Source organism: Aspergillus multicolor (assembly GCF_047715735.1).
Source record: "Aspergillus multicolor strain CBS 133.54 unplaced genomic scaffold BDW74scaffold_1, whole genome shotgun sequence".
Lineage (NCBI taxonomy): Eukaryota > Fungi > Ascomycota > Eurotiomycetes > Eurotiales > Aspergillaceae > Aspergillus > Aspergillus multicolor.
Window position 1 is genome coordinate 2,281,444 of NW_027395952.1, and position 15,079 is coordinate 2,296,522.

The window sequence follows — 15,079 nt, forward strand, 5'->3', positions numbered from 1 at the left end:
TGGCTGCAAGATGCCAGGTATAGGGTTATGGACAGTGAGCATGGGCTTGTGTTATGATGATAATGGTATGGTAGTGGAAGGAGTTTGTTGATCGGTTATGCGCTTAGCCTGGGTGGACCACTAGGTACAACTTACTTGGAACCAACTGGACGTGATCACCATCAGCTTAACAATGGCATGCAATTGATTCAGAACATACTGGCCAGACCAATATCGACTCTCTAAATTCAATTCCAATCAGGCATCCTCATAAGCCCCTCCCAGTCCACGTATGGCACTCCAACACCAACCCCACAACAAGAACGATCCCTCCCCATCTACTCTCCCAGCTACCAACGACAAAATGGCCACTCTACCAATCCCTCCTATCGCAACAATGACCCCCAACCCCGACCTCACCCCCAAATCCTTCTACATCTTCGGCCGGAGCATATCCTTCTCCATCTCCCCAACAATCCACAACACCGCGTTCGCCGCCCACGGCCTCCCACACACCTACACCATCCTCGAGTCCGCGAGCATCGACGGCGCCTCCGTCACAATGCCGCATAAGCTGCACGTCCACAAGTACTGCGACGCGCTGAGTGAAACGGCGAGGGTTATTAGGGCGGTTAATACGCTTGTTGTTTCCGAGACGAAAACCGAGACCGAGGACGCGAAGAAGGTGATCACAGGCGAAAACACAGACTGGTCGGGCCTCTACGCCATTCTAACCTAATACACAGCGGAAACCACGCACCAGCCCAGGGTGGGGCTGGTGATTGGGGCCGGGGGTGCGGCGCGGGCTGCGCTGTACGCGCTGCACAAAGCAGGTGTGGAGGAGATGTACCTCGTGAACCGGACACTCACGACCGCCGAGGCCGTAAGCGCTGATTTCAGCGCGCTCTTTGACATCCACGTTCTACCGGCTCTGGGCAACCTGCCGTCCCAATCCCAATGCGATAAGGCTTAGTAGTGATCCGTGGCCGATCTTACCATGACTAGTCCTTTCCTTATTCGCGAAGATTCTCCATATGACGCCACTCAGCAGTGGTATGCCCCCGCACCCGGCAATTTTCATGGCTCGCCAGGTTCGCCATTAAACATTAGCTTGATTAGCTCGGACTATGAGTCCGCTGCACGCTACTCTAAATAATCCTAAATACTAGATAAGCTTCCCCTACTAAGATTAGATAACTAGCGTGAAGGGTATATAATAAAGAACCACCTACTTGTATTACTTCATTAAGTGGAAGCCTGCCTTAAACAAGCAAGTTAAGATAAGTAATACTAAACAAAACCTGGTTTTAGCTCCTAGTGCCTTCTGGGTGAAGACACTGAAGCCTAAACTTAAAAAGATTATTGGTAAGAAGTTTTCACCTAGTTAGCAAGTTTGATTGGATAATATTATAATCATAGTTATAATTAATAATTATTCTAAACACAACCCTATAAAATGGTTTAAGAAAATAAATATTAGATAGTTATTTATTAAAAATTAGCTCTAGGGTTAGGTAGATATATTTCATGCTCACAAGAAGTTAAGGCTACTAATCACGTTTTATTATATGGGAGACAGCCGTTCTTCCCCTAAAAAAGTAGATAAAAGAGGTTTATTAGCAACTTAAAGGATGCAAGTAAATATAAAATATTAACTTAATACTAAGCGTAGTTCTGGTATATCTAACACATGAAGGCATGTTTATTAGATAATACAGTGACATAACAAGTCTTATAAAGAAGGCCCTTACTGCCTAGAAGACCCTGTGACATAAAAGCATTACTTACTTATAATACACCACTTACAGAGTTTAATTAACTTTATCCATAATAGGGGAGCCCTAAGGACCGAACATGACATACCAAGATGGTTTTAAAATTAATTAAAAGCGGAGGATTAATTATTAAACCTAAAGGAAAAGATAAAGGCGCTGCGTCCCATAAAGGGTCTTATTCTTTAATCAACATTAATTTGCCTGCACAAGTAGCACCATAACCCATGCCAATTACTATACCTAATATAGCTCCAGGGGTGCAAGTCTTAAACATATCTAGGTTTAAAGTATCTTAATATTCCCGGTGCTTGTGATGTAGCTATTGCTGAGTATAGCATATGGCATGCATCTAAATGGAATAACGTGGAACTTTAAAGAATAACTACTAAAAAGCTGGTTAAATGGCACTCAGGAACAGTCTTGACCTGGAATAAATTATAAACAGGCCGGATCCCAAGTTCTCTACCCAGCAAGAAATTAAAATTAGCACTGCTGTAAGGCTTGGTAGGCATGTGATGCCTGAGGCTTACAAGACCCCGGTTGCGCTACTTAATGGGTTCTAGGGAAACCGCAAGGTATCTTGCGGTTTATGTGGTCTTTTGGTAAAAAGATTTATGAAAGTCATGTGACCCTAGCACAAACTCTTATAAATGCCCATTAATTTATTTATAATATTATTAAATAGGTTGAGTTTAACTCCACGCAATATATAGCATATTTTAAGTTTAATTAAGGGCCTCTCTTTACCTCCTATCTTAATATATCTTGCTTATGGTGACATAGGATTATTAGCTTCGAGTAAGGGTCTGATTTTCATAGTTATAAATTTTTTTAAATATAAACTAGGAATGCACTAACTGGGTCTTTTAAAGAAGGCAAGGTAAAGATAGCTAAATTATAGTTTATTTATTATCACGCCTCGCAGTCTTAAGAAAGCAAGACGGCACTCCGAAAGTTTGTTTAAATACAAGGTCTTGGTATGCAAAGCAGAACGCGTAGTAACTGCAAGATTAAATAAAGAATAACCAATCCTGCAGAGAGTTATAGAGAGTATTTTATTATTTGTATCCAGAGGCGATAATTATTGGCCCATTAATCTAGCCTTAGCTGTGTGAATTGGATTAAAAAGGTGTATAGCGCAGTTATGGAGCGTGAGAACCTTTAAAAGCTGTCTAGGCCTAATTAATTTAACTATAGCTATGTTTATATAAAACTAATTATCTCTTTATTACTTTAATTATTAATTACAAAATAATTGTATACCAAGCCCCCTGTCAGGCCCTTTATAACCTCATGGACAAAGCCTGGAGTATTATTCCTATAACTTTGTTTTTATAGGATAACAGGTCCCTTTTTTGCTGCATGGAGCCTTTTATGTTAAATTACTTACTTAATTATTAAGAACTATACTTTTAGTAAATCACAATAAAATACATTAGACACCCCTATCTCACCATTTCTATATTCTTGCTATTTTAATTGCGCAGGCATGTTACGATCACATAATATAGTAATTTCCCTAATATTTACTTAAACCCATCTCTGAAGAGATCACCTTCGCAGATTATAAAGTTTATAATTATAACAGCACTACCTCTAGCATTAAAAGGCTTGTATCTTACTTATAATGTTTAAAGCGCTTCTAAATAAGTATACACCAGTAGCTTAAGGATCTCGCGTATAAGATTAGTTATTTAATAGCAAAGCTTCAGTGGCAAAGAGAATGTAAATAGGCGCTGCTATGGTAGTAATTATAAATTAATCATGCGTAGACTTAAGGATGTTTGTGAAATAAGGCTATTACAGCAAGCAAGAGCTAGCCTTAAGTATTTTAATACTCTGCGGCGCTATAGTTTAGGGATAATAAAGTTTACTATATTATATAAAAAGCTTATCTCCAGTGCGATTAATATATTATATTTAGAATCCGCGAGATATTTTACTATAACCTCTCCCTTGGCCACTACATGAATACGGTAGTTTAACAGGATAAAGGAAAACCCTTTTAAGCTAATTAAAGGGTAAGTATGCTCCCTTACTTCTTATAATATAAAGATTAAATGTGATATCTAGACTGGCTTTGTATTATATATAGCAAAGGCCTCTGTTGCAACTCTAATAAATCCGCCTTTAGGATGGGAACCTAACGGATTTATCTTTGTTAGTTATTCAGAATGTCTCGGAGTGTGTACTATAAAGGACTTTTTTACTGGAACGCACTGAATTAATTTTCTAGCATGGCTTTTCTTAACCTGGGTAATGCACCCTTGAGACACATACGCACACCCCTTGCAGCAGTAAGGAAGGGAAACAAGTTAATAAGCTTGTGCAAGGGGTATATGCAGTAAGGGATGGTGATTTAAGAATAACTTGCTACTGCTACTGCTACGTGCTATGTTTATTTATTAAGAGTTTTTTTGTTTGCACTCTAGTATAGGTACCTTCGCGTAATGTTTTATGCAGCTTATACATATCTTTAATTATGACTAAGGGCTAGATCACCTCTGTATATTTTTCCTATGAGGACACCTTTAAGACACTAGCTTTCTTAATCTTATAAACTTAACCTTATAGTAACCTAATTACCTGCTTTAACTATCTATACCGCTTCCCTGAATTTTTTAAAACCCTTAAATTACCTGTTTATCCTAATACCTATAATGGCATATCTAAAAAATGCAACCAGCTTAATTATTTGATTTAAATAAACAGTTGCTTAAGAATATATAACTGCCCTAGCTGTTGGCAGTACTAAACTTGCCCTTACTATAGCACTAATTACCAGCCCTGTAGTATTAGGTGCTATTAGTTTTAGTATAACAGGGCCTGTCACAGTTTCTCTTGCTGCGGCCGGCAGTCTTTAATTAATATAGTTTAAGCTGGAAGTTTGTTTATGACCCTACAGGGAGCTGCAATGGGAGGAGCTGCTGCGGGGATATTCATAATGGCCTTGAATATCGCGATTAGGATGGTGGGATCCGCGGCATTTAGTCTTGTATGGGAACATAAGAGTAAACATCCTGATCAAGCGGGAAACTATGGTAATAAAACAAAGCCTAATTATACCCTTATTTATTACCTAGCTTTATAGTAATATTTTTTAACCTTATATCTTTGCTTACTTTATATTTTTAATTTATATTATAACCTGTATAGCTATAATAAACCCCTCTAATATAACTTAAAATATTCTTATTTTAATACTTTTAGTTTTAGTAACTTATTATTTTTAATTGAATTTAAGTTTATTTTTCTTCTTTATAGCTTATAATCACTTTTCAAGTTATTTTAATAATTTAGTATAGTTTAAATATTTTTATAATATTTTATTATTTTTTAAGTGAATTATTTTTTTAGGTTTATGTAAAGAAAGTATAAGTAAAGTAATAATAAAGAAAATAACTTTCTTAGTTATACCTAAGTATTTTTAAGTTCAAGTATAAAATTTCAAACCCTTTATTAAACTTATACTAGTTACTCCCTAAACCTTTTTAGAACCCTAGTTTATAAAACTATTATTATTTTATTTAAAATTACTAGGTAAAAGTAATTGTAATTGTAAGGCTACTTTTAGGCCTGGGTTTTTTTTAGTAATAATAAAGTTAAAGAATAATAGTTTTAATTAATAAAAAGGATTAGATTCCTATATTAATAAATATATTAAAAAATCAATTAAAATATCATATTTAATAACCTTAAGCTTTATATATAAGCAAGGTTTAAAGGCCTTAGGCTACTAAGTAATTCTTAAATTTAAGCCTAAGTGAGAAATAGCTATGACCTGAGTTTTTTTTAATTTGAAAAATTTAGGCTAAGGAAACCCCTAAGATTATAACCTATAATTTTATTAATTATTTTAAGTTTTTAAGGGCCTAAGCTAAACCCTAACATTATATAGGTGCCTAGCTTATATAGCTATTTATAATAATAAGGTTTACTAAGCACCTGTCAGGGAACGCGGCCAGCGCGGACTGCTGTCAGCCAATAGATCTGCCTCACTGATATAATGTAACGGGCTGTCATGTCAAAAACCAGAGCCATGGGATTATTTATATTAATTATAATAATATAATATTATTAATATAATAACTTCTTGGCTATTATATTAGTTAAAGTAAAATGATATAATAAATTTAACCATATATACTTATTAAAGCAGAGTATTATAATTAATTTAATGAATATTATATATTTAGAGAACTATCTTTACAGTATTAAATAATTTTAATTATTATTTATAATCTTTAAAAATAAGCTACCCTATCTTTTAGTTTTTATTTTATTTTTTATATAAACTCTTTAACCTTAAGACTTGTACCTTCTACTCTTGCGCATAGAATATTTTTAAATCCCACCGGTTTAAGACGGATTGGCGGGATTTATCTAACAGCACCTAGCCAAGCTACTAAAGGTTAGCTAATAGGCTAGCCATCTTGGGCATAAAGTGGCTTGGCTTAATATTATTACTGCCTGGTGGCCAGGTGCTGGCCCCCTGCCGGGACATCATTGCTTGGAGGAAGTGGTCCGTGACAAAAATAATACCTAGTTATTTTATTTAATATTATAATAAACACATGCGTATGCCTTAAGTATCTAACTTTAGTATTTTATTTGATTATTTATTTATAAATAATAGGTATTACTTAGCCTTTACTTTATTTTTTTAATTTCTGGTAAAAGTTTTACTACTAACTTAAAGTAGAAAGTAATTCTTAAATCAAACATAAGGCTTTAGGAAGCCCTTGTATTATATATAATTCTTTAATAAATATATTAGCTAGCTTTTTATATTAATATTTCTAGTAATAGGGATATATTTACTTCCTTACTAAAGTAGTCAATAGCCACTAATATTATGTTAAATACACGGCCTTCATATATAAATAGTGATAGATTAGTTATAAAGTTTGTAAAAGAAATTTGATATATGTTTAGCACTAGCAGGAAGGTTAGCTTTCTCCTAGGTAATTACCTTAAGGATTTCAAATTTTTGATATTTGAGGTATTTTAATATATTTTTATTAATTTCTTGCGAAGTCTTTCCCACTAAGATTTATATAGTAATAATTAAATAAGTTAACTATAATTATAATAGCCTGCTTAAAAATTATTATAATATACCTGCATGATTTTATGCTTTAATATAAGTATAAAAATGTCAGCCTCAGGCAGCAAAGGAGGTTTAATAATGTAAGGAGAATAAAACATGGTGATATTATGATTAATTCTTCTTATATATCTAAGGCCAACCCTCAGCGTAGCTTAGTTAGCTAAGAGTTAGTTTTTATAATATATAACTTAGAGATTAACCACTGTTTTATCCCCTTTTTTTAATATTTTGCTTTATACCTGGCTTTATATCCTAGGTTATTATAATTTTAACTTTTTACTTTAAGCTACCTATAAAGAGACACTATGCCACCTAGCTATTTAATTATAACTTTAAAAAGTATTTATATTAAAAATAATTTTAATAAGAGATTATTATACTCCTATAATTCACCTGTGTATAAGACTATAAAAAAAAGATAAATTATTAAAGCATAAATATTCCTAGATTAGTCCTAATATAATATTAAATAGGGACTGAATTTAATAATAAGAATAATAGCTTTAAGAAATAAAATAGTATATTAAATAATTAAAATAATAATATTTAGCAAAATAATTAACACTAAAACATTGCTAATAAAAAAGGGAGTTAAAAAAAAGAAAAGAATAAAGAATAAAAGTATTTTTAAGTATACTATTAATTTTAGCCTGCAGTAATAAGTAAACTAGCTTAATACTTTGGAATTAAATTTTAAAGGAGCTACGGGTAAGTATAAAATAAATTAGCAGAGAATTTTAGGTGCTTTAGTCTATATAAATTAAGCATGTAAAAGTAATTAGAAATATTATACTAATAAACTGGAGAATATAAAAAATACAGGTAAGAATTTATTATAAAAACACTTTTAAAAATAAACTGCTAGTATTCTTAGGAGTTTAATAACAAGCTTACTAGATATAATAATAAAGCTAGAAATAGCTTATTAAAAAAAGGATTAAGATCCCTGTGATTTTGCCAACTATCTAGGTATATTAAAATAATATTTTAATTAAAATGTAAAAAAGGTTTGGATATAAAAATACTTTAGTAAACTCTAGCCAAGCCTAAGAGATAAGATTTATAATTATAATTTTAAAAAAATTACTACAAACCTAAGATAAACTAGTCTAAATTACCTTTTAGTTCTGGTTAAGAATATAGCATTTCTAACCTTGAATTATATCTTATTATAATAAAACAAAAACAGTATTTAATTAAGACAGAAACAGGCCTGGTTTAAAAGGATTAGCCAAGAAAGATTATAATTTAGAAAACAATAAGATTAAGAATTTATAATAAATTAAGGACTCCGAGAAAGAACTTTAAATTAAAATTAGGGATAATTATCTAAAAGAGGATATTTACAAGAGCAAGGTAGAGCAATACTAAATTAAGACTAAAATAAAAAATATATATATATTAAATATAAAAAAAAGTATATTATGCTAGAATACCCTAATCCTTTAAAAAATCTAAACTATTAACCATAAAATCCTAACCAAAAAGTAAATATTCAAAAAACCATTGCAAAAGACCCAGAATAAAATAAATATAATAAATATAAAGGGAAAGAATTAGATAAATCTATAAATTAAAATAATAAGATAAATAAAAATTAAAAAATAATAATAAAAAGCTAGAGTAAGGTCTTAAACTCTAGTTTAATATCCATAAATAAAGACAGGCAAGTATTTATAAATTAAAGTAAATATAAAAAAAAATTTAAAAAAATATTAAGATAATAGTAAATATTAATACCTATGCTTAAGTAAATATAGTTAGTTTAGACTTTATAAAATAAGCATGCTTAAATTAAGAAAAACGGTCATGCCTTATCATGGCAGGATATAATAAAAAAAGACCAGACTAATAAAGTATAAAAAGTACCTTTAAAAATTATTAACTCTAGAAAAATAATAAAGAACTTTATAAGGCTATATATAAAAGTTGAGTAAATTAGTTATAAATACCTAATTATTTTATTAAATACTATAATTCAGGTAATGCATATTTATAGGTTAATAATAATTTAAAAATAAAGTAGTAAATTATTTACTCCTAAGCTAATATAAGTTTATAAAAGCATGTTAAAATTAAGCTTATATATTTACCATTATTCTGCTTCCAGAAGGAATAAGAAAAGCCAAGAAGATAAATTAAATTAATAGTTTACTTATTAAACTTAACATGTTTTATAATATATTTTCTTTTTATAAAGTAAAAATAATGTTATTAAAATTAGTGCTAATACATAAAATTATAATAATAAATAAATAATTTCTACTTTATTAATTAATCTACCCTCTTTCTCCTGCTAAATTAATAGTATTACGCTAATATATTAATAAAAATATTAAATATAAAAAAATCTAACCCTTTAAAAGTCTAGCAGGAGCACCTATTCTTTTCATGCCTAAAAAAATAAAGGATTATAACTATGCGTGGATTACTGGGGATTAAATAAAATGATAATTAAGAATTAGTACCCTTTACCTTTAATTTTAGAAATTCTTAATTACTTATTAAGAGTAACTTAATTTACTAAAATTAACTTAAAAGATGCCTATTATTATGTTTAAGTTTAAAAAACTGCTAAAAGCAGCTTTTTAGTGCTAATATAAATATTTTAAATATACTATTATACCTTTTAGGTCAATAAATGCCCCTGCTATATTTTAAAGCTATATATATTTTATATTATATCATATTTTAAATTATTTCTATGTTATATACCTTAATAATATTTTAATATTTTTAACTAAAAATCCCATGTTAAACATGTAAAACAGGTCCTAAAACGCCTGCAAAAAGCTAAGTTATTTATAAATTTAAAAAAATATTTATTCTTTAAGAAAAAGGTGGAATTTCTAGGGTTTATAGTTAGCTAAAATAGTATTAAAATAAACCTAGATTAAATTACTATTATAACATCCTAGGAAGAACCTTATTTTTATAAAGCTTTATAGTTATTTTTAGGGTTTATAAACTTTTATTATTAATTTATTTATAATTTTTTAAGAAAAGCCCTTTTATTGATAATTTAATAAAAGAAATATAAAAAGGGAAGAAGGTAGGCCTTTTATATTTTAAGAATCCTAAAAAATAAGTATTTTACTCCTTATTTAATACTTTTATAATAGTACCCCTGTTAAGATATTTTAATCCTAAGTAAAAAGGCCAATTAAAGGTTAATACTAGTATAAGCGAAATAGCAGGGATTTATTTATAACTAAATAATATTAAAAATAGTACCTTATTATATTTTAGTTATATAAATTCTCTGGTGTAAAAATTTATTAGTTAATTTTAAATAAGGAGCTTTTTACTATTATCTAGTTATTTTATTATTAAAGATAATATTTAGAAGGATCTCCTTATACTACTATAATATAATTAAATTATATAAATCTTTGTTTTTTTATGCAGCAGCATAAGTATAATAAAAAATAAGTAAGATAGTATATGGACCTTGCTTTTTATAATTTTATTATTTTTTATTATTTATTATTTAGGGAAAAAGAATCCTGTAAGCGCTTTTTTAAAAAGTATAAAAAGGATATATACTAAATATTAAAAAAGACTTTTTGGCCTTAATTTAGTAATATTTAACTAGTAAAGTAAAGGTATAAACCATTATTATTTAAAATCTAATTTAAGATAAGGAACTAGATCCTTCTTAGGAACCTATTATTAAGGTTTAGAATATAAAAAGTTAAAAAAATACCATATTTATGGTAATCCTTTTAATTTTAAGATTAAATTAGAAGTGGATTTAGAGTTTAATAATTATAATATAATAAATATTTAATTTAACCTTAAATAAAATTAGGTCCTACCTTATTATCTTATTTAAAATACCTATATTATTAAAAATGTTTACTTTAAACAAGTATTGGATTATTTAATAAAGTTAGTTTAAGTATTATAATTTAAAAATAACTAGACTAAAAACTAAATTATAAGCTTAAAGGCTAAGATGCCTAGGCTTAAGGGTTAGTTTATAAAAAAAATTACTCTTATTTAAGGATTAAATATATATACTATTAAACTAGATACTAAGGACTAAGATTATTTAAGCTTATTATAATAACTTTATTACAGGATATTTTATAGCTAAATAAACTAAAATATTAGTTAAATAAAAGTTTTTTAAAATAAAATAAGATTAATAATTAAGTCCTACACCTATTCCTGCCCTAATTATTAATATATTATTGCGCCATAACACTATTTATATAAAAATCTTTAACCCTTACCAAGACTAATACGCCCTTTTAAATAAGTTAGCATGAATTTTATTACTAGACTACTCTTAATAATAAATTAAAAAGAGCATGCTAATATAATTTTTATAATTATAAATTATTACTTTAAATGGTCTTAAATTATTCTTATTTTTACCTTAATTTAAGTATATAAACTTGCTAAAGTATCTTATTAATAATAGGTTTTAAAATAGGGTTAACCTAGAGGTATTATATTAAATTAAGATTCCTTATTTACTAGTACATACTGGGGAAAACTATAGTTTTACTACTAAACTAAAATTTATTTATTAACAGCATCTACCCCCAAACTAATAGCTAAATTTAGTAAATAAATTAGGTTTTAAAATAATATTTACAATATTTTTATATTAAAAACTAACTTGTCTAGCTAAATTTATTAAGTACAGCATAATTTATATGCAATAATGCCTGGAATAGTATTATTAGCATGTTACCTTATTAGGTGGTTATTAGTTAAGACCTTAAACTTATTATATAGCTCGCGGATAAGCCTTGGCGGACAGAGGTATTAGTAGCATTAATAAGAATTAATAAATTAAATAAAATTTATTGCAAGTATGATAAAGAATGGGAAAAGAATATAAAATAATATTAAAAAGACATAAATTTTATACTAAAATAATAAGTTAAACTTAATACTAAAAATTTAAGGCTTAAAGTTACTGCCAAGCTTAAGCCAAAATTTATTAAATTATTTTATATTTTTAATAAAATTAAAATAAATACTTATTACCCGTATTTACCTAAAAATATAATTAAATTTATAATATTTTTTATATTTCCCTGCTTAAGCCATGACAAGGCTAAAATAATACTAACATAATACTAGAATTAAAAAGGACAAAGAATAGGAAATTAATAATATTATAGCATAAGATATTATTAAAAATAAATATTTATACTTAGTAAAGTAAAAAATTAGCCTTTTAAGTATAATTAATAAGTACTAATTAAGGATGTTAATGCACTGGATTTAATATAAAAATATAAAAAAACGCTAAAGAGAAAATTATTTTAAAAAGGTAGTAATATAAGATTATGCATGCTATAAAAGACCTTGCTAAAATAATATTAAAAAATTATTATCTTAACTATAAAATTAAAATTTTTTATAATTTATAATAAGCCTTACGCATCCACAAGCCCCTATAAAAGGAAAAGTACTAAAAAAAAGTAAAAAAGTATTATTTATTAAAGGGAATAAACCCTAAATGGAGCCGGGAAGCCACCATAGTAATTATATAATAATATAAAAAACTTTTTAAAATAATAAAGCAAGCTTACCAAAAGGCAGCTAAAAGTAAAATAAATCTTAAGCTTTTAAAAAGTAAGAATAAAGGGTATTACCACTATATACTAAATATATATAAAACCTAAAGTAAAAATAACTAAAAGGCCTAAAATAAAGCCTAAATATTTTAAATAAAGATAGGGAATAAAATCTTTATTTTCTTAACATGGGCTGTAATATTTTTTTCCTTAAGATAGGAGTTATAAATTATCTTAATAATTTTAGTAAAAAAGTGCCCTTTTATTATAATTTACTAGGCGAAACCGCTGTTACCCTTAATAAAATAAAAATTAATATTAGTAACACGAGTAATATTCTTCTTATTAAAGGCTAAGTAATCTAGAGCCGGAACATAATAAAAAAAAGGTATAATATAAGAAAATTTTCTTATAATATTATATAATATTTTTGCCAAAATCCTTCTTAGTCTTTATTACGAGCCTAAACTTTTTATACACCTTTTTAATAAATTTAAAGGCTTTAAAAAGGTGAAATATTACTTAGTAAATACTAAGCAGTAACTTATTATTTTAAGTTATTTTATCCTCCTTAGCCTTTTTATTATTAGGTCGGGGCTAAAACCCGTGGTACCAAGTTAAGGGGCTAGCTAAATTAGTAATACTACCTATTATTATTAATTTAGTTTAAGACCTTATATATTAATACCTAAATAATATAAAATAAAGGGGTACTTACTAGCTTATAGGTATTATTTCTTTTATAGTACTAGCGGTATAAGATAAAAAAATTATATTTATAATATAATTTATTAAGAAGGGTTTAAAGGTGTTTTCGGGGTCTATTATTATTAAAATAATATAAAAATAATAAAGGCATTAATAAACTTTTAAAATAAGTAAAGTCTTAATAACATCTTTTTTGCGCTTTAGGGCTATAATAGTAAAATAAAGAAGATTAATAATAAAATTAAGATAAAAATACTTGCAAAGTAAATAAAAATAAGATATATTTATTTTAAAGAGAATATAAAAGAGAAAAAAAATGGGGTTAAAAAAGAGAAATTATTCTTTTATATTTAGCTACCTGCATAAAACTATTATTGTAATAATAATTCTTAAACCTAAATATAACCTAATTAAGATAATAATAATCCTTGGCTGGATTATATTTAAATTATCCCTTTATATTACTTATAGTTGAAATAATAACATATAATACTATTTAAATAATTTTAATATAAGACTTAAATATTAATAAGGTAACACTAGATAAATCCCCTGTAAATAAAAGTTATTATAAATACCCTAATCTTAAGTATAAAACTATAAAGTACTAAAAAAAGTAAAATAAAGTTATTAAAAAATATAAAATAACCTAATATAGAATCCTTAATATTATTTATAAATTAAGGTTAATTTTTTTAGGAGCGGGCAGAATTATTAGCCTTAGGTAATAAAAAAGGTTTAATAATATAAAAAAATAAAATATAGTAATATTATAACTAATTCTCTTTATATATTTAAGGCCAACCCTTAGAGTAGCTTAGTTAGCTAAAAGTTAGTCTTTATAATATATGACCTAAAGATTAACCACTGTTCCACCCCCTTTTTCTTAGTGTTTTACTTCGTACCTGGCTCTATATCCTAGGCCGTTACAGACTAACACTTATGGTCTAAATTATTACTAAATAGCGCACCTTTACTATTATCTTTCCTGCGCTGGAGGTCAACCCTATTTACTTTGTTCAAGTAGTGCTCAAAAAATGAATCAGATAACTCTTCTAAGAAGGGTAGCAATATTTTCAAAGATAATAAATAATAACAAAAAACTATTTAATACTGTAAAACAGCCCTTTAGATATATAAAGCTTATTATATTTATTATAGCCTTTAGCTTTGCTAGCTATGTTCCTGTTAAGATTATTCCAATCCTAGATTTAAATAACTAAAGTTATATTTCATATTCTCTTAGTATTATGAAATTAAACTATAACCGGGGCGGAACATCCTGTTTGCCGGTTCCTGACATGACAAGTGGTCACGCTATATTAATAAGGCAGATTTATTGGCCAATAGCGCTTCGCGCTCCCATGTCAAGATAGGAGAGTCTTTTTTGAGGGCCAGAACAAATTCAAGTAAAGGCAGGAGCGAATTGGATTTCACATTGACAATTGTTCAATTGGTTCTGCCCTTGTTGTATATCCCCAGGCCTCCGCGCATTGGGCGGGATCTATGTTTGCGAGCTCTGTATGTTGCCTCACGCACCAAGGCCACGTCTGGCAAATAAGAGTCACCATTATATCAACTCGTCCTCCAACCCTGCGATCTTCGCCGTTGTCCTCACCCACACTGCCATTATCCTCCCATTCGCTCTCTATCTCCTCAAACACATAATCAAATAACAGAAAAGGGATAGACGATAATATATATATCTTTGCTCCTAACTAGTTCTATGCCACATTTCTCCAGATGGCCGGCCCCCTTTCCTCGCTCACATTGTTTATACATTTAACCTGTCTTATGGTCACTCGATCCCGCGGTGCAAGCCTTATAGAAGTAGCCTTAGCATACTAAGTCTAGGATTCCATGTCATTGCATTCGCATTCCTTACTCGCTCGTGGACGGTCCTGGGCAAGCCGCTGAAATACTGTGGAGATCATGAACGGGCAGGTCCTCATTGCTTAGATATAGCG

General features: G+C 28.6%; 1 protein-coding gene across 1 annotated transcript; it reads left to right on the forward strand.

Moving 5' to 3' along the window:
* Nucleotides 1–343: 343 nt before the first annotated feature.
* BDW74DRAFT_172810 (shikimate dehydrogenase family protein) lies at nucleotides 344–952 on the forward strand (the record flags this gene model as incomplete). The annotated part of the gene is made up of 2 exons (XM_073727653.1): nucleotides 344–664; nucleotides 743–952. 2 exons carry the CDS (start codon nucleotides 344–346, stop codon nucleotides 950–952), a joined length of 531 nt encoding a protein of 176 aa, XP_073590072.1.
* Between the last annotated feature and the right edge of the window lie 14,127 nt (nucleotides 953–15,079).